This window comes from Phodopus roborovskii, unplaced genomic scaffold (genome assembly GCF_943737965.1).
Source record: "Phodopus roborovskii unplaced genomic scaffold, PHOROB, whole genome shotgun sequence".
NCBI lineage: Eukaryota > Metazoa > Chordata > Mammalia > Rodentia > Cricetidae > Phodopus > Phodopus roborovskii.
The window spans coordinates 5754025-5775335 of record NW_026126482.1 but is presented as its reverse complement, the minus strand read 5'-3'; the positions used below and the strand labels follow the sequence as shown (position 1 = coordinate 5775335).

Genomic DNA, 21311 nt, shown 5'->3' with positions numbered 1-21311 from the left:
TGACTATCCAGAGTGAGAGAGGAGAGACCTCCAATGGACGATCAACTGTGATTGAAACTCTTTTATTAAACTGTGAATAGAATGGGATAGAACTCACTTACGGATATCTAGGAAAGTGGGCCTCAGTGTTCAGGAATTAATCTAAGGCACATGCATATATATATATATCAGACATGCTAAGGCACATGCATATATATCAGACATGCTACCGACAGAAGAGAGATTAGTCAACAAATGACAAAGGCAGCCAGTGAGGCCGTTATCTCCAAGCTTGGAGTAGAAGCTGAGGCCTCCTCGGCTGTGTGCATATATTGAGGAGTAATGCAGAATTGGAACAAACACAAAACCACCGAAGTTAGTAAAAGCATGAGAAAGTTGCTTTACTGGAACCAAGTGAAAACTACCCTTCAAAGTGTAATGCAAGCGTTGTGACTTGTAAAAAGACATATGGTATGAAAATAAGATGCAACTATGTCAAAATTTAAAATTTTCCTCAGGAGAAAAACGCACAAAGTCAAAGCTAGAAAAAAAAATAAAAATAAAAAAACCCCTATAATACCTAAGTCGAAGACCATAGATATACATTTTCCTGCAGAAGTAAAAACACAATTCCAATAAGAAATTTACAAAGAATATAAAATTATTTCAGATTATTTCAGGGAGACAGACACTTAAGAATGTCCCAGTTACTCAGTTTTATTCAGAGGGAAATGTGACATCATTTTTGCCCCACTCTGGTAATATTGGCTAGGTCTGATAGTGCCATGAAAAAACAGTACTCTGTTATTTTTGAGAGACAAAAAAAAAAAAAAAAATCTAACGCCTTCTCTGGAAGGCGGATTGGCAACTGTGCTGGAAAGTGCATGCTCTGCCCCTGGGGATCCACCTGATAACCCCATGAATGTGCACATGAAATTATTCTTCACTGAAAGCTCTTTGGAGTGTCTACATTTTTGATGTGTGTCCTGGCATCTTTGTGCACATGCATAAATATTGCACAATTTAAATACTATTAGTGGAGAGCCAGCCAGACTTCTGGTCCACTGGGTACACCCCCAGGAGGCAGAGACAGAAGTAAAGTCAGACAGGAAAGGCGGCCATGGGAAGCAGAGCTCTGTCCCTGGATGGAATGCTGCAGCAGGCAGGCTCACCTGCCTGACTTCTATTGACAGGAGACACCTGATATCCCTTCCTATATTCCTTAGATATGGTGTAATTTTGTTATAAGCAAAATATTACCATTAAGGAGAATTCATGTGACTGACGATACTCTTACATTTATATAGTATGTTTCACATTGAGACTCTCTTGGTAACCTTGTGAAGGTTTCTGCATACCCATTTTATAGATGAAAATGCCAAGCGCTAAGTAAGGACATTTCTGCAAAGCAAGGTATTACTCCATGAGGAGACAACACCATTCTACTCTTTGCTTCCTGAAGTGCCATGTTAAAAGCAGACAGGTGCCTTTGGGCTTGCCGTTCCCCAGGGTGACTGATGGCCGCACCTTCCTGCGCATGGATCCCTGGTGCCCTCTGCCCAGGGCGGCTGCAGCGCCTTGGGTCCCACCTTACTTACCTCCTGGCTTCTGGAAGCAATAGCACCACTCATTGTTGGAGAGTTTGCCGTCCTTGAAGGAGTCGCAGGAGTTGAAAAGAGGCTTGATGCAGGGCTCATACTTGTCTAGGTAGATGGCGTTGATCTCCGAGTGGTCCAGCAAGAGGTCATAGTTCATGTCCAACTTGTTGAACATCCAGCCCAGGGAGTCCTTGCAAATGGGCAGGATGCTGGTGTCAAACCCTGTGAGAGGAAGGAGTACCTCAGCCTTCCAGGCGGGAGCACACCCTGATGCTCCCTAACCTGGTGCCCCAGAGGGGCTAGGGTGCATCTCTCCGGGTGCCTCCCCCAGGCTCTTCCCTTTATATATGAGACATGTGCTTCTCCTAAAAGCAGGAGCCAACTTTGGGGGAAACATCTTCAAAAGAGAAACCACTCCCTATGATAATGTATCTGTGTTATAAAGAGTCCCATTGTCTATAAGGCTGCTTGCAAGACGTGTCTGGAACGAAAACTACAAACACATTAAAACATCAAACGTATAATAGTGAAACCTGAGCTTCTCCTTTTAGGATAAAAAAAAAAAATGAAGACTCAGAACACTGGAGAAAGAGTAGGTGTTGGGAGGGGGCAGCCAACAGAGGCTCCATCTGCCCCAGTCTGAGGCTGGAGGGCAAAACACCCCAAGGCCTGCCTCTGTTCCCTCCCTTCTTTTCTGCAATCCCCCCAGGAACCGCAGGAGATGGAATCCAAATCAACTCAGACAATCATTTCTTTCTTATTTCCCCAGGGAAGGGGAAGCTGTTTTTCTTAAAGGAATCTTTGTTTCCACATGAACACTGTAAACGCTGGAGTGCTTGCTTACACTCAGCTCCACACTCTGGAAGCCACAGCACTGTGGACGGACAGCCAAGGGATGGCAAAACCCCACCTTATTCTGGGCACTGAGTCTGTAGGAGTGGCTTTATTTTCCTAGGGTAGCACAGATAAAAATGATTCTAAGCACTGTACACATCATTATCTTGCAAAATTCAAGTAGCAGTCTTGTGAAATGCCGTCATCTCTACCTTATAGATGAATAGCAAGACCGTATGATTTCAGAATTAGGCAGCCCAGTCCAGATCTGGAGTCCCCACACCATCTCTCCCAGGCTCCCTCTGCCTTCTTTGACACATCTGTCCTGAAAGCATCCAGCTGGCTTAAGGTGCCGTGTATGAGATACAGTGCCTGCAGCCTAGGGTCAGGATGAGACAGACTGCCCACTCTACATTGTAGACTGTTATTGTTAGATGTGCTAACATTTGTTCAATGATGCAAAGATGTGTTGCATTCTTTTATGCTGCATTAGTTTAACTCTATGAAGCTGTGTTACTTTCCCTGTGTAAAACACCTGATTGGTCTAAGAAAGAGCTGAATGGCCAATAGCTAGGCAGGAGAAAGGACAGGCAGAGAGAATAAATAGGAGGAGAGAAGAAGAGAGGAGAGCAGGAGGCACCCACCCAGCTACACAGCCAGCCATGGAGTAAGGAGGAAAGAAAGGTATGTAGAATGAAGATAAAAGCCTAGAGGCAAAAGGTATATGCGATGATTTAAGAAACGCTGGCTGGAAATGAGCTAAGGCTGGGTGTTTCTTACCCTGCTTGTACACCTTAGCAGGCCTTTGTTTAGTGGAACTCGAAGATGAAGCAACATGTTCATGACAGATCTGTCCAGAAATCTACACAAGGGCTGCAGCAACCTCCTGTGAGCCTCCATTTAAACATTCCCCGGCACTTTCTAGCAGTAACAATACTTGTTTTCCAGCTATAGGGGTTTTCTAGCCAGCTTTAAGTGTCCCCTTTCACATAAATTTTTACATAATTACATTTATTCATTTTGCTACCAAAGGATAACATCCTTTAATTTTTTTTCCCCCAGATGGGAGTATGACATGGCCTCTTCTTGAGTGACTTTCCTGATTTGTCAACCAGAAGAAATGCCAAGGTGTGTGGCTTAGTGCAAAGGTCAAGTCTGCCCCACCTATTGCCACTCTCAGAAAAGGGCACCTGCACCCGGCTTCTGCAGCCGCCAGTGACAGAGAACGGGGCTTGATCAAGGCTCCGGGGTGGCCCCTCCAGGATGTGTGGGCTGACAAAGGTGCTGCTCTTTCTCTGGTCTCACAGGACCAAAGCATCCTTCCTCTGCTCTCCTCTCCCACCCTGTGGCTTCAGGACATCAAACCTACCGTGGCTTGGGGGACTCAGTGTATTCCTGGGTATACAAGCTCCCACCTGTCGACAGAAAGGCTCTGAGGACCTACTGGAGGCTTCAAGGAGGTTTCTTTCTTATAGCCTGCTTTCTATGGAGAAGCTATTCTGAAAGCCTGGGGCTGGGCTGCTGTTGGGGGACTCACAGACAAGCTTTTCTAGATGAAAATTAGTGTATACAAACTCCCAGGGAACAAAACAAAATACCTCTCTCACCTGATCATCCTATAGACATAGCTACCAAGAGACCCCCCCACCCCCACCCTGTAAAGGGCATTCTGAGAAGCAATCTCGCCACTGAGGCAGCAGCATGGAGTTGTTACACCAAGCAACCCTTCTATCAGTACTCTTCATTGATTTCCCGGGTATCGGAGAACTAACAAAAGCTACGGTCATTGCCTTTGTTCTTTGAGACACCGTCTAACCATGTGGCTCATGTCAGTCTACTTCCTGTCTTTAAATGATGCCCCTTCTTCAGCTGCCCTAAAATATGGGAAAGCATGTGAACCACCACACTGGGCTGGAGAGCGATCGGAGACTGGTCCAGCTGGGTGGCAGAGTTGACACTGATGTCTGACCTCCTGGCTGGGAACAGACTTTGAGCAGGCCATCTCTGATGCTCACACACAGCCAGGGTAGCTGTGTTTGAAGGATCATGTGGCTGGGAGATCTCTATTGTAGCAGTTAGCAAAACTACCTTGTAATGCAAGGCATGGAGAGACAGAGTGTGTGTGGCCTCTGCTCATCCGGAGTTCTAGGGGCTCCTTCAGGAGCTTGAGGGTTGAGGAGAAGTGGGAGGGGCACCTGCTTTGGTCTCTGGGGAAAGTTGAACACAGCTGCCCACTATACACAAACACCACATTACCTAAGCTGCTTGCTACATACACGGTTGCCTGTATTAGCATAAACCCAAATGTCCCAATTAAAGACCCCTTACGTTGTTACAGCCAGGGTTAGGATCCTATTTGGCTCCTGCAAGACACCACTCAATAACCTGAAAGCCTAATGATATTTCTAGATGTTTGAATTTCCAGATGGTATATCAGTCTATAAAGCGTGCAGACTTTTCAACACACATGCATTTCCATGTTCAACAAGGAAAATTACTTCAGTGTAATACTGTGGCATTCAACACACATGCATTTCCATGTTCAACAAGGAAAATTACTTCAATGTAATACTGTGGCATGCATAAGTTGTTAATAGGTAGGTAATACTGGGTGTATGTATTTAGATATACATGTACACACAATTTTTTTCTATGTAATATTTCCTAAAATATCTATAAAGCATGGTCTCGTTGAAATCACATTTTTTTTTTCTAAAATATCGCCCCTCTTTAATAGAGTGAAGTAGCAAGAACAGAGTGGTCTTACTGCCTTGGGCTGTGTCAGAGCTGGTCGGCTTGATGACTCTGTTGGCATCCTCGTGGAGAGCCCCGAACCAGTCCTTCAGCCGGGAAGCGAGGCTCCTCAGCTCCTTGTCTGTGCAGGCTGCAAGGAAACGCACAGCAGAGGGTAAGCACCGTGCTTTCCACCCTCGGTGTGCAAGGTCATTGGCCAGGCTGCCTTCAAGGCAATCCTCCTTGCCCGGACACTCTGAAGCCCCATCCCCAAGGAGTGCTACTGTCACAAGTCAGACGTGGGACAAGGGAAGAGCTGGATCCCCAGGACAGATGGGCTGCCTGAGACCAGGCAAGCTGCCTGTACCTCACATTTGTGCAGCATCCTCCACGTCTGACTGACAGCCCTTTCACCAAGCACGTAGAACCTGTTATTGCAGTTTTGCTAGAGAACATGACACCTTCCAGTGTGCTCACACTAGAAGACTAGCCAGCTCATGCTTCTAGGGAGAAAATGCCTGGGGCACCAATGATATCCCAGGAGCAGCAGGTTCCCCATTTTGTACTTGGACAAGGCGGACTTGTGAATTTGGCCTTGGTTTTTGCCTTCCATGTACTCATTGCAACTCCCCACTACTGACAGGCAAATGTGTTCACCACGGAAGATCAGCCCTTTCTGCCTCAGCCCTTTTAGGGTGTGAGAGAGTCGGCAGGGGGCATGGGTGGCAGAGGGTGGAATCTATTTGAGGGTGTGTAGACCCGAGAGGGCAAGTCTGAAAGAAGGGAAGGACGGGGAGCAGGGAAGGGAAGGACGGGGAGCTGGGAGGGGACTCCGTGGTGCTCTCTGCCCTTCCTTTCAGGGCCCACCTTCATTCTGAGGGACAGAGCGCTGGCTAGGGATGCAGACAGTGGGATGCCACCACTGGAGAAGCGGCGGCTTTGTATCTGTCAGCTATTAGAGAAACGTTTACCAACCACAAGGCTGAAAGGGAACTAGGAACGGAGCACACCCCTGTTCAGTGTGGAACTGAATCTGGTCGTCTCCCAGTGCTGAGAGGACACAGCTGGTGGCTCAGACCTGCTGAAGTTCCAAACTCTCCCTGGAATCCTCAGAGAGCAATGATGGAGACACAAAGTGTCATTCCGACCCCACTCCAGGCTCCAGGAAGCACAATGCTTCCTGCTGGATGTGCTGATAGGGAGGATGCAGGAGAAAGTACTGAGCAGGCGCTTCTCCTGTTTTACTGTTCGTGGCTACTCTTCAGCCAGGGGATGGTGCAGCAGCCAGCTTTGAAGACCTCCCTGGATAAAGCACAGGCCCAGGCTGCCTCTGCACAACCTGCTGTTTCTCATCCCTACCTTCGCTTCATCTAGGATGCAGGCTTCAGTGTGTGCATTGCATCCAGCACATGTATCCAGCTATTGATACCAAGTTACTAAGTACCCAGTGACCAGAGAAGCTGCTTTGCCTTTAGCACACAGAGCTGACTGCAGACACAGCTAGGAAGTGGAGGAGACTACCTTGTTGGTAGGAGAAGGAGACTACCTTGTTGGTAGGAGAAGGTCACATTGTGAGGTCACTCTGTCTAGAGTGAATCTCAGCTTTATCGCCCACCACAGGCCTATCCCTAAATTTCCTGGGACCTCAGTTCCCTTATCTGTAAACCCAGGATACTAAGGTCGTGACAAACCTGACACTATGTTTCAAGCTCTTAACAAATTATATGATCTTTTGGAGACTGTGCCAGATAGGGTTTTAGTTCTTTTCCATAATTATTATTTAAAATAGAATATTGAGAGGTAGGCTTAGAGCAAGTGAGTGTTGTACATTTCAGAAAAAAAAAAGTCAAATGCAAAAAAAAAAAAAAAAACTGGCTTTGGCTACCTATAAAGATACATGCAAATGGGTACATGTGTAACCCTACATAAGTGAATTAATACCAGATAAATTTACAAACTGATTCCTCAGGTACATGTCTCATCTCAAGCTATTCCTTCTCCACTGGCAGAACCCTTGCGCCCAGGCCAGCATTGGACCTAGATCTCACCACCACAGCAGGCTGCCACACTGGATAGAACTGGGTGAAGGCAGTTTTTACTCTCTGACTTATATCTTTGCGGAGGCTCCTGTGATCACTAGCTGCCCAAATGCATGTCCCCTCTCCTTCACCCCTTTGGCCTTTAAAGATGGATGAAGAAGGAAAATAGCAAGCTCCCACAAGCCACTTGCTAACCTGTGCTCACAAACAGCAAGAGAAGCAATTGCTGCTGAAGGCAAAGGTTCTTGCTTTTGCCCAGGTACCAAGTCTGATCCCAGGAACACACTCACACTCACCCACACATCGGCCCCAACTCAGAGTCTCTTGGGGACCAAACCTGTGCCTTTCTGACCTGCTCAGCTCTAACAAGTAGTGTGATTATCCAAAAACAGGATATGGACTCTCCAGTCAATCTCACATTTGGAAATTGAAAATTAATAGCACTCATTTTCCCTCTATCTCTAGTACACCATCAATTTACAATGTACTCTGAGCAGAGAAAATTGCCAAGTCAACTTGTAATGAAATCACACACACTCCCCGAAAGATAAATTAGTCAGCCATGTTTAACTAAACCTTGAGACATGCAGGTAACCTGTACATTCACAAGCCTGCTGGATTTCCCCAGGCATCCCAGAGCTCGGAGGCTGGGGCCGGCTGAAGGGATCAGGCAGTGCAATCTTGAACGAGTGAATGTGTCACTCAACAGCAAGTCCAGGAGCTGGGAGCCATGGCATGGCTGGAGGGAGATCACAGAACAGAAACAGATAGAAGACACCCAATTACTGGGCTCGGTTCACTCACGGTATCTTCCCCTGAGTGGTCTTTGTGAGGAGAAAGCCAAGCACTGCCTGTCTGGAGCATGATACATTCCAGAGGAAATAATAAAGGAGACGGCCTGCAGAGAGCTATTTGTTCAGATTTGGCCCTGTAGCCACAGCACAGGCTGGCTGCCTCTTAAGGTGTCTGTCACTCCCAGGATGGTGGGACTAACAGGAAGTCACAGTCTAGGAACTGGGAAGCCAGAGAATGTTTCCCAGGGAAAAATAACATTTTCCAGAATGGAACTGAGAAGAACCAGACCCGCCTGCTGGTCCTGTACTCTGCCAGGAAGAGGGACAATTCTTGTCACAGTGTAGTCCTGCTCCGCCCCCACGCTCTCCTGGGGGCCTCTGGAATACCAGGGCCCTTGTCTGTGTCTCTGCACTATGCCCCGGCACGTGAGCACCACGGGTCAACCATATTTGGTTCTGTTCCCTGTGTCTACCGGGGTTTCTGTTGCTCTCCTCCTCTAAGAAGTCTCTGCTCAAGAGTCCTCTGCTGCAACCCGATTTTCCTGTCACATCACTACATCTTTCTTAGTCACCCCTCCCCTCCACCGATGCCACGTCCGGGAGGCAGGAAGTGGCACCTTCAGATGTTTGCCCTCAGAGCAGACACTGGAAGTTGCCCTGGATTTCTCCATGTCCCTCACCTTCCCACTCAGTTGGCTACAAAATGTTTGTTACTCCCACTGCCCACAACACGGCTGCTCCCCGCTGGGTTAGCCACAGAAGGCTCCTAATTAGTGTCCCCTGCTGACTCCCTACAACCTCCCAATCCAGCAGCCGCGGTGAAGTGGACATTGGGTCCAGCCACTGCTGATGCTCCTGGTTGCTCTGTTGCTGAGTCTGTGGTTTCAATGGCCTGTGGGATCAACCCCTGGTCTTCCTGCCCTGGCCTTGATGCGCCTGCCACCCTTTACCTCAGTGTCTCTATCCCCATTGCCCCTCAGCTTTAAGGTTATTTCTTTCCCAAGCTCTTCCAGCCGGGTGCCATCTCCCCCTTGATCTTAAGAGCATAAAGTAGAACTGTTAGCCCCCCAGCATGGAATGCAGCCCGTTACCTGCTTGAAGGATGCTCTCGTTATGCAGCTATTGATGGACTCATAACCCTCTCGCTGCCTTTTGTAAACTGTGGTTTTTCCATCTGTGAAATGGCCAAATGAAGCTTAACTCCTGGCATCATTGCATGGGATAAGATATCAGTAAAGCATAGCTCACAGCTACTGGCGTGTAGCACGGACTCACATCCCAACTGTCTGCATGATCTGTTACGATTTTACTGTCATGCTTTATTTTTTTTAAGCCAGGGAGATGCTGATGACATAAATAATGACATCTCCCCTCATTTATTTTATAGTTATGCCGATGGAAGGCTAAGAGACGGGGGTTTCAGCGTCTGCCTGCCTTCTCCTGTTGGGTAAGCCGGGCGATGGGTGGTGTGACTTCCCTGCACCCAGCCTTGTTGTAGGTGCTATGTAGCAATTGTTTAAAATGTATTCATGGAAAGAAACACACACACACGAATGATTGACTGAGCACAAAGTCGAGAGTCAACTGCTACACTAAGAGGTAGGATTGGGGTCTGGAGCGAGGCTGCTGTGGTGCCCGTTCCAGTCTATGCTGGAGGGGTGGGGGACGGGACACAGCCTCCTTGGATAAACCGACTAATGAATGCAATTAACAAACCTGGTCAGGCCTTCCCCTGTAATGGAAGCCCCTCCAGTGACCCAGCTGGCCCAGCAGCTCAGGATGGAGGGGGCAGAGAGTGAGGCTCTTGCCTTCATTAGCTTTGGCGTGAGAACAATGGCCATCCCGGAGGGCTGCAGAGCAGCCTGCCTCCTGTCACATGTGCAGCCACTGGGGTTTCATTAGGGAAAAGAACGGTACCACTGCACATTATTCTGCAACGTGCAGAAAGACAGCTTCCTCCCGCAGGAAACCGTAGCACTCGGCAGGGACGGGCCCAGGTAGAGTGCCAGTCTCCCAGTGGGCTTGTGTCTGTTTGAGAAACATGACCAGACTGCAATGAGCAGAGGTGGCTCCGAGGAAGCTCAGCAGCCCAGGGAGCCAATGTGGCTCCTTCCATGGGGCTCTCACGGGGGTGGGGGAGGATGTGCTGGAACTGAAGGCTTTCGACGGAAAGTCCAGCACGTGACTTAGACGGCAGATGGGTGTGCCATGGCCGAAACTGGAGAGTCACTGCAGCTTAGGGCACCAAGGAGGAAGAGAGGGGCTGCTCCATCAGGGTTACCTTGTGGGAAAGTTAGGCAAGCAACTACCAGGAAGAGGCAGCCATGGTGATTGCCTGCTCCCCATCTCCAGCCTGGCTGCTGGTCCCTGGGCCCCTATAGCCGGCTAGTCCTTCCCAGCCCCTCTTGCCTCCCGCAGACAACACTCAGGCCTGGCAAAAGAGCAGACAAAGAGGCTTGAGAATGTGCTGCAGTCTCGACAAAGAAGGAGCTAGGGAAGTTTTAAAATGCACCAGACAGGTTAGCCCATATCCGAGGCTTGTCTCTGGTTATTAGGGTGTGGCACCTGAATGACATGATGGCCATCCCAGAGGCTAGACTGCAGAGAGGACACGTGCAGAGGTGTAGAAAACACTGGGATGTCTGAAAATGGCAAATCCGACATTACACAAGCATCCTGGGAGGGATGTGGGTACACATCCCCTCTGCCAGGGGACCGAGCCTCCTGCATGAACTTCTCCAGCTCGAGAGCCCAAGTTAAAAACTACTCCACCTGCCTCCTCCCAAGCCAGCCCCACGGATGCTTAGCTCAGGGCTCTGCAGAGGCTAATATGAAAACAATCCGGATTTAATTTAAACTTTAGTGCCTCAGAAGGTAATTAAAGAGTTGGGCCAGACTCAAGTTCTTTCTGGGAGCAAGCCGAGAGGCCTCTCTGCAATGGAGACCTGGTGGGATGGCCCTTTCCCACTAATCTCCCTCAGCCCTCCTAGGTGCTGTTGTGAATAATTACTTAATCAGAGTGGCTCTGGATCAATGAGCTCAGAGTGTTTGCAATTAGCAGATTCTGCAGAAGGTCCAGCTGAGCCTTCTATCTGGTGACGATTAGACTCTGGAATAAGACTTCCCAGAGCCAGGATCTGAGCAAAGGCAAGGTTCCTTCTTAACCCACCCTGCCTAGGCTAGCTTCTCCCTCACACCATTGCAACCTTATACTGCTGGTACCCAAGGGCCTCTAGACCCACTTACTCCGTGGGGACTGGATTCTTCAGTTGTTGCCTATCTGGCTTTTAGAAGGAGCTAGGATGCTTGAGCGACAGACAGGATGGCTGATGAGGAAATGCTGCGAGGCCAGGGAACTTGGAAGAGGAAGGCATGGTGGCTGCACAGTTCCCCTCAGGACACGGCTCTCATAAACGGATGCCCAAATGAGTGCACTGATGCTGCTTACTCAGTTTTTACAGCAACAACCAAAACCATTGTGCCTTCAAGGGCTACCAGGAAGGCAAGAGAGAGGAAGTGGTTTGGGAAATGCAAGGAACAGAGTATGGATCGCAGAGGAGACTGTGGACAGGTTCTTTCCGTCTTCAGTCTCCTTGTCGGAGTAACAGGCATAAAACAGAACTGACTAACAGGGTTCCAGGAAGAATTAAAGCAGAGCAGCCCTCGACCACAGGCCTGTCACCTAGACCACCACCGGCGGTGATTCGCAGTTGTGTCTGTGGGCACAGAGTGACACTGTGATTGACCAAATGGAAAGATGGTAAAAGCCAGACCTGCACATGGTACTTGCACGTGAGTCATGTCATAACACTATTCAGTAAGTCCTGGTGCTGTGTTGTCTTTCAGAGAAGTTCCATCCCCGCCCCCAGGTAGCGAGTGCACACCCGGACTCGCTCTCAGGCTTCCCAGCTCAGGGTTCATGTGCTCCCGGCACAACCCACGGTCCTAATGGCCCCTGCTCTATCCCACACAGTCCTCCCTGGTATGAGCAGCAGCCTTAGGCTTCTGAATGCCAGCGCCCAGGAGACCAGTTGTTCTCAAACAACTGGCAATTTTGGAGGGGCCCCTGCTTCCCTCTCCGTAAATGGGGACAGGGACGGCCCCAGCCTAACTCTCAGCTGAAGCAGAGTGCTGGGAGAATTAAGTCTCAAAACCAACAGGAAGTTGCCACTCCCTTCTGATCTGGGGGACTTTGGGAGCTAGCAGCGGGCACCCACTCTTGAGAGGCTAATAGTGATGCTTCGAGCCACACGTGATTGTAAAGGGGGCTCTATGAAGACCCTTGTAAAGTGAGTCCCACTTCTAACTGGAGCTCACTTGACAGAGCAGGCTGTGCTTAAATTAAACCATGTCACACATGATTCTTACTGTCACCTTTCAGTGCCTACAGCATCATTATATATACATATATATATATATATGTATTCATGTTCTCTTACCCTCCGAGAAGGTATCCTTTCATTCAAAAACGGGAATGAGGAAGGAAGTAAGGCTCTGTTATTCTTGAGCTTGCTAATAAAATCCCCCTTAAAAAGCACTCATTGGAAGAGTTTCAAATACTGACATTAAACTTGGAAGCAGACGAGTTAACTAATTAATGGTTCAACACGAAATCGGTAATGGATACATTCCCTATTAAAGCCTATTCTTGGCAATCTGGTTTGAGGGGGCTCCATGCCCCCTTGATTCTAATGATGATCCTTCATTCGGAAAAAGGAAATATGTTAAGAATTTTCCCAACATTTGTAAATGTGCATTAGCAGAGCGACACTTGTCTTCCCCTTGAATAATCTGGCAAGGAAAGATAGCCAAATGAAATAAGCTTCAAAAACTTCCGATAAAATCCACAGCCTGTCTTATACTTCAAGGCAAAAACGTATTATTGAATATGCAAAATATTGGCTATAAGTGCCAACTCTGTATTCAATTTTATTTTCAGCAAGGGAGCCAGCATTTGCCTGGAGAGGAGATCTGGCATAGACTGGCTATGACTATAGAAAACAGTATACAACTGACTGATGCAATGAAGGATTTCATGGCCATCCAGAGGTATAAGGTGTCCCCAGAGAATAAAAGCTTTGCTGAAGAAATGACAGCTGCTACTCCCATTTAAAACAAGCAATGAGGTGCTTTCAGACAGGCAGTAAATGGGTTCAACCTGGATTATTCAGGGTGCTGGAATATAACATACTCTGCTTATTGATTACTACATAAGCAAGCAAATCCCCAGGCTAAGAAGCTTTAGTGATAGAATTTTGGTTTTGAGGGAGGAGTAATTTGTGAAGAAACCCCCCCCCAAAGTTTGACCGGCTCAATTTCAACATTCAAATCTAGGAATTACAAAGCGTAGTTATTTTATTCTGTGTTTACAATGCCTAGAGCAATGCAATGCATAGATATTTCTACCCTTAAGCAAGAGAACACTACACTCCTAGTTAATGCAGCAGAGCGCTAGTAGCAACTTTGATCTGAGATCTTACACTGAGTAGGAAGTCTAGGAGGTGCCTGGAACCTGTGAACAGCTTCCTTAGGAAGGGGTCACTAAACACTGTCATATGTACCCTTCTGTGTTGGCAAAAGAAATCCTTCTTATTCCCCACCCCGGCTTAGAGCAGAGGATGATCCTTTAAACGAGCTGTTTGGAAAGAAGGCAACTGATGGGGGATGCCCCTCTGTATGCTGCAAATATGTTTTATTACCACTGGTTAATAAAGAAGCCGATTGGCCAATAGTCAGGCAGACTAGAGCCTGGTAAAAAATCCAAGCAGAGATATAGGGAGAAGAAGGACGGAGTCTGAGAGATGCCAGCACACACCACAGGGGAAGCAAGATGTGAGGTAACAAGCCACAAGCCTCATGGTAACGTATAGACTAATAGAAATGGGTTAAGTTTAGTTGTAAGAGCTAGTTAGTAATAAGCCTGAGCTAGTAGGCCAAACAGTTTCTAGTGATTATTTTAGAAGTGGCTGCAATACTGGCAGGCAGGATAGAGAAGCTCAGCTCCAGTTACAGGCAACATTACAGTCTATGACAAAGGTCCAGTAATGGTATCTCCAGGTTCTGAGTCTAGGGTAAGAAGACAGAGGCCGCATGACTTGGCCTGAGACCCCAGATAAGGCCCACTGAAATGCCTGAGCATGCCACCTTCACTTTCATTCAATGACAAAGCAGAGATCTAAGGGGGGGTCTGCCTGAGACTGAAGGCACCCCAAGCTGCATGCCTGTCTCACCCATCCTCTCCGTCTGTCCCCTCCCCAGGGTGAGAATGTGGACAGTGACCGGCCATAGGAGTAGCTGGCATCTAAGTCCCCACAGACCTCTCCTAGACAGTAACTGAGACAAAGGTGAGGTATTAACTACCATTACTTCTATTTTGATCAAAATTTCCAGTCCAGGGAGCTAGTCTCTACAGCAAGAAACTTCTACGTTCCTCTCCATGGGGGATGAATGAGGCATAGTGGAAAGGGTAGAATGCTTCACTTTCATTCAAGAGGGAAGGAGGGAGAGAGACTCCCTGGGCTTGAAAACCAGAAACAAGTGAAAAGTAAAATGTCCACGAGGATCTGTCAAATGGTAACAAACACAGAAGAGCAAAATTGCACAGAGTTGTCTCTCGGAGGCAAAGCTCCTCCCTGAAGTCACTCAACCACTGTGCTCAGCAAGAACTAAGGAGGCAGCAGAACTCAGGTAACATACACGAGGTAGTTATTTATGTTTTGTGCAGGCAAGAGGCTAACCGCAAGGTTCAGCTGGAGTGGGACAAGGGCACTGGAAGTCGACTGAACAGGGCCATGGGGAAGGCCCTCTGGGGCCTGATTGCTTCACAGAAACAGGAAAGACAGGCCCACACAGAGGGACCACTTTTAAAGGGAGCAATCTGTCCGTCCTGACGAGGTGGATACTTTTTTGGAGTTGTGAAGCCCGTGGAGGGCAGTTTGGTTACCCTCCCCCTAAGACTCCATTGTTCTCAGGGTTTTAAAGAATCATAGAGATCCAGGGGGAAAGCAGATAAAACTGCAGGGAACACTGAGTAGAAAACCTGAAAGCAAGGACCAACAACAGATTCAAATGGAACAATTGCCCTTGGAGAAGATAATAATAATAATAAACTAAAAGAAAGCAGTGCATCAGAGAAGAGAGAAGACAGTCTGGGTGAAGTCAAATCTGGAGGAAGAATGGACAGAAGCCACAGTAGCAGGAGGACGGGAGGACACTAGCGTGGGCACAGGGGTCAGCAGGACAAGGGGGAGGAGTCACTGCACACCATGGAAACATGAAACAGAGTGGACGCAATCCACTTCTTTAAGTAAATCGCCTTATTTCTGTTCAACCTACGTGCTGAAGGCACAACGTGGGCCAAGGGAATGGCCCCTGGGTGGTCAATACAAAGATCCATCTTAATCCAATCATTGGGTTTGCACAATGAAGGAAGTCAACGTGGCAGCAGAAGACACATGCTAGGACTTCTGAGAGAGACAAGCACAGAGCACAGATTTCAGCAGCATGCCAGGTGGGCAGGCAAAGCCTATGAGTGTAGATGAGGCACAGGTAAAAACATTGATCGCATGTTGACGCATGTAAGGTTTTATACAGCAAAGGCAAGCCCTAGGAGGACCAGTGTATCACCAACTAGAAGACAAAAAGGAGGGAGAGTTAAAAAAAAATGGAGGGTGGGGGAGAGAGTTAAGAAAATCATCTGGGTTTCATCACTGGTTGAAGTGCTAACTTCCCTGTGGGGAATGTTAGTAAACACCCAAAATGCCGGTTACAAGTTTAAGGTCCACCAAGGCTAAACAGGAATTGCAAGAGCAACTTGGGCTACTTAAGAAAACAAGCAGCCAGGCAGTGGTGGCTCACGCCTTTAATCCCAGCACTCGGGAGGCAGAGCCAGGCGGATCTCTGTGAGTCCGAGGCCAGCCTGTCCTCAGAGCAAGTTCCAGGACAGCCAGGGCTGTTACCCAGAGAAACCAAGGAAAAGAAAAAGAAAGAAAAGAAAAAACCAGCAAGGAAACAACAGCACCAGCGTGATCAAACTTAACTTCTATAGCAATAAATGTAAAAATGAGCTAAATTCATCTCTCAAAGGGATAAAATTACATTTCTAACCATGTCACAAAGAAAAATTTAACTAGATATTGACTACAAAAGATTTAACAGAATTGAAAGGACTCAGAAAGACTACCAGATGTTTTCATTATAAAAATTCACCGTGGAACTCATAGCTCATTTGTGGTGAAGAATACAAAGCTCCATACTACTGTGCTGGCGGAGACAGCAAAAAATCAGGAAACAATTCCAATACCCCTGTAAGTCAGTTATAACCCACCCACCCATTTAATCAATACAGTTAATTATATAGTGTATAGGACTCCTGAGACATGAAGCTTTAAAAAAGAATCAACATTCTTGTGTGTATCATATAAGATGCCTGTCTGTGTTTGCTTCTCTGATGTGCCAAGAATCTACTAAAGGCTGGAGAGATGCTCACCAGTTAAGAGAACTCAATGCTCTTGCAGAGGCTGGAGGTTCAGTTCCCAGTATGCATACAGTGCTCTCAACAGACTGTAACACCAAGGGGTCCAATGCACTCTTCTGGCTTTGTGCCTACTCCATGCACATGACGTATGTACAAACACACATGCAGGACAAACTGTCTCTGTCCCACCAGCCATCTCCCAGATAATGACATGGAAACGTATTAATTATGAAAGCTTGGCCTATAGCTTAGGCTTGTTCCTAACTAGTTCTTATAATTTAAATTAACCCACTTCTATTAATCTACATTCTGTCATGTACTTCCCATTCTTCCTCCATGTCTCTTCACAAATCTCTCTCACACACCCAGAATCCTCCTCCTCCTTCCTCTCTCTGCCTGGAAGTTCCACCCCTACCTCCTTCCTAGCTATTTGCCATTCAGCTTTTTATTACACCAATCGTAGCAATATACCTTCACACACTGTACCAATATCCCACAACACAAAACATTCATATACACAAAATAAAAATAATTTTTTTTTTGGCAGTAGCAAGACACAAGTGATGAAGAGAGAAATGGAAAAAGAAAAGAGAACAGGGTGGGAGCTTTAATTTGGGAAGGCTATTGCCAAAAAAAGAATTATTTTTACTTTGTGTATATGAGTGTTTTATGTTTTGAGATATTTACAGAAGGAAAGAGAAGGTGGAAGAAAGACATTAAGGTTGTTTGGGAAAGCTGTAAAGAATTTTTTAACCCTACAATTACAAATACTATTATGAGTATATATTTATAGATAGATAGGTAGGTGATGGAGTTTAAATGAAGTCATATCACTTGGGATGACAATGCCCCCACCCCCACCTCAAGAGCCATAGACCATCTAAGAAGAATCTCTGGGCCAGGACATGAGGAACCTCCTCTTGAGCTGTCAGTCACAGGAGTTCAAGAGACTCCCTGAAGAGTGTAGGCTATTGCTGCTACACTTGCCTGCCTCCCAAGGATGGAGGGCAAGTCCCTGTTGCTGATGACACCATGCACTTCAGACACAGCACTCAAGAGTACTGAGATAGACCAGACCTGGGAACCCCTCCCTGAGGACTAGCTTTCATAATACCAGGAGTTGCTATTCAAGCTTTCAAAGGAGGGAAACAACCAATAGTCCTGTCCAGCTAATGCCCAGGAGCCACAACAATGACCAGCATGGCAAGGTGCCCCTAAGTGTGCAATAGTAGCACTCATATCTTGGCAGTAAACAAAGATGTCTAATTAAACTTAAGGTCCATTCAGCAGGAGAAAAATGATGCCTGATACTGGAAACTGAGCCAACTACCTGGGCCTAGTAAAGTCTTGAATCTCAGAAGAGGACCTTCTGCTAATCAGTTTAACTAAACTGCATAATCCCTAATGGCATGCTAAATAGGTGTCCTTATACCCACAGATGAATGTGGTCCTTGCTCCTCATCAAAGAAGCCCCTCTTTGAAATAGACAGAGATCATTAAAGAAAACGTGGCTGCCACAAATGAGGAGAACCTGTTGTGGGATATCCAGCCTGATAGATACATCTACAATACAACTCCTGCATCCAAACCTCAAGGAACATCGAAGACTGTAAGAGCCCAAGGACCAGGGAAACTGCTGTGTGGGTGTGTCTCCTAGAAATGACAGGGAAGCTTCCCATGATACCCAAGACACTCAAAGACATGGCCACCTAGACAAGACCGAATAAAGGACAACACTAATAGACACTCTAAGGTGGAAGGAGAAATCTCACAGGGCTTCGTCTGTAAACTGAACTGCAGGCAACCATTGACAACTGCAAGATGGAATATTAGTTCTCCCAGGATTGAGCTACCTGATTGATTTTCTGATACCAACTGGTCAGCCCTGAAATCACGTGCATGCAAGCAACACTAAATAGGTTTAGGAAGGTTGTGTTTATATATCTGTGTGCACATACATTTATACATATATATACACACATATATGTAATAATAACAGTTAAAGGAAACGGCCATGTATTTGAGTGGGAACAAGAAGGGGCAAAGCAGAGATGAAGGGAAGAAAATGAGGAGAGAAATGATGTAGTTGTATTTTAATCTTCCTTTTTTAAATAAAAAAAAAAATAAGTCTTTAAAAAAAAGAAACTGTAAGCACATGTGAAAATTAGTAATGGCAGTTTCTTTTGGGGCAGGAACCAGGAGCTAGACCACTGGGAGAATGCCCGTATTCCTTGAAATGACTTTTGTGTGTGATGTAAATACGTACACACCATCAAAGCCACAACACCACCCTTGTCTGTCTCCCTCACTAAAAGCTCCCTGCTCTCTGGGAATCAAGGGACTGAATGTCACAGTCACTCAATCATCTCTTCAAAGCTGAGCTCAGGATCTGAAGTAACAATGTGGCTGGTCAAACTTTATTTAAAAGTAAATAAATGGATGAGCAAATGCAGTGTAGGACAATAGGAAGGATGAAGCTTGGGTTAGGACTGCAAGGGACTTCTTTCCTGCAAAAACATCCATCCATCCATCCGATCCATACTTACATGCTGATAGTTTGCTTTTGAACCCAGAGGGGGAAATAATCCCTAAACACAGGGATTATTACTCCAAACAGTCTGTGCGCTGTTCTCCATTGCTCCCCAGGACCCTGGGGGCAAGTCTAAATCGATTCCAGCACTCCCTAAACAGCTCTGGGAAATACAGAAATGATTAAGACACAGCCCTCGCTTGGCACCTGGTATTCACTCTCCTGATCTATAAAACACCAAGGTTGTGGAGTTTTAATGATGGACTGAAGTTCTCTCCCAGAGTGCTTCCTGATGGGGACCCAGGGCTCAGATCAGGTTATGCTTACCTGAGAATCTCAACCCACGCAGGAGGAAGCTGGATGTTTCCCCACAGCCCAGCACACAGAGCCCCAATTCTCTGGGCTATATCACAACATGCCAGCCTTCTGGGTAGGAAGAGTGCTTCAGGACACCTGACTTACACCTGGGTTCCTGCAGACTGCCTGACCAAAAGCAGACATCGGTTTACAAAAGGCATAATGGGGAAAAAGCCTGAACATTTTTAGTGAAGTGAAAGCTGTTTCCACTTCTGCAAAAGCACTAAGAACACACTGAGCTGACTGAGGCAGGGGCTGACCAGCAGGTCCCTTCAAGATCAAATGGAGAGCTAAAGTCAGGGCAACACTCTCCCTGCCAAACAGAGTGTGCTTGAAGGGGACCAAGTGAACAGAGAGGCACATATGGATGAAGAGAGTTTGTCTCTGCCAAACCTCAGAATGCCTCAGGGCGGCCTTTTGTCTCCACTGAAGATTGACAAAAGTCAATCTTCCATCTTGCCCATCTAAGCCCATCCCATTTGGATCCAGGACCAAAGAATTCACACCAATGCGCCTTGAATCAACAAAGGAAAGAGGAGCTCTGAGTGTTTGACCACAAATGCTGCCACACCAACTCCCTAGGCTTGAACAAAGGAAACCTGTCAGTTCTCAGTGAGTTCAGGGTTTCCCATGTTTAACCTAGAGCTACTGTTTTTACCAGCTGGGGTTACCCCCCTCCTGCTAACACTTTAGACTTAGCCCTCCCCCCTGCATCAGCCCAGGAGACCCCTACAATCTCTGCTTTGTCTGCCATGATTGCGGGGCGCTAGGACTCCCTCGCACCTGGCTGCTCTCAGAGCTAGCTTCTCATTGCTGTCTGGGTAGTTAGCACTGTGTAATTTGGTTTGCCGGTGTCTCTGCAAGCTTATTTGAAAACCATGGAAGACTGCTTACAGAAAATTAAGCTTCATTTTCTTTAAGCATCCAGCCAACAGTGCAGGCAGGGGATGGTGATGTGGAGATAACTGGCTTCTGCATATGTAAACACGATGCATTTAGCAAATTACGCAGACTTCACACTCCAGAGCATTGAAGAAAACAAAGGTGTCTTCCAGGACAACTTTAGCTCAATAGAGCCATTCTGAAAAGGATGCAGGATTATTGGCTTGTAAGAAGAATGGAGCTCAGACAGGGATGGAAAATAACAGTTTGTAGTGTGAAGCATGGGCAGAAACAAGAATCGGAACAGGTCTAATTTTAAGTGGTGTTATGGCAACTCTAAGGACTCCTAGGAGTTATAGATCCTACGTGTTTTGAGATTGAATCCACAGTGGGAAGAGGGTGTATACTTCAGGCTCAATCCCACTGTGACTCCTTGTGCTTCACACAGTTTCCCACTACATGTTTTTCTCCTTGGGCCAAGAGGGAAAATTCTAGGTCTGCCCTAAGCTAGAAAGCATTTTGATAGGAAATGCAGCCCTGTAATCTATCGGACTTTGTTTCCTTTCTCCACCAGGGCCTGTTGCTCCAGTCTCTTCTCCTACCTCATCATCCACAAGTTTCACCTGAAAGTGTAATTAAAAGCTTGACCCTGGTAAAAGTAACTGTTAGTAGCCAACACCATAGATCCCGACGGGTCAGGTAGGAGAGGAAGCTGCAGGAGAGGAGGCGGATGCTTGCAGCCCTGCATCCAAATGGCTGCTGCAGGACAGGCAGGTTATGCTTGCAGCCCTACATCTAAAGGACAGCGATCAACTCCAGCTGCTGGCTTGAGGGGTCTGGGTAGTATCAAGGCAGCATGGTTTGTCTTGTTTTCTAGAACTGATGCCCCAAGACCTGACATGCGTGGGACATCCGTCAACACCAAACCCATGCTAGTGGGTTTGTTCGCCTCTGTTCTCCCACTTAATGCTAGTGACAACTCCTCAGTGACCTCGCTATCGTTTCTATCGTACAGATGTGGACACTAGGCTGAAGGAGGCTAAGTGGGATTTTTCTGTCTAGGGCTTATTTAACGACAGGCACTAAACA

The 21311-nt window shown here is 47.0% G+C and overlaps 1 protein-coding gene across 1 annotated transcript in view; it reads right to left on the bottom strand.

The window, feature by feature from the left end:
• The window catches only part of Spock1 (SPARC (osteonectin), cwcv and kazal like domains proteoglycan 1), a 451096-nt gene that overhangs the window by 12685 nt on the left and 417100 nt on the right, over window positions 1-21311 (bottom strand). The window contains exons 7-8 of the mRNA XM_051194172.1: window positions 5179-5295; window positions 1578-1799 (exon numbers count right to left, since the gene is read on the bottom strand). Of these exons, the coding sequence (XP_051050129.1) occupies window positions 1578-1799; window positions 5179-5295 (339 nt within the window). The remainder of the gene's footprint in view (window positions 1-1577; window positions 1800-5178; window positions 5296-21311) is intronic.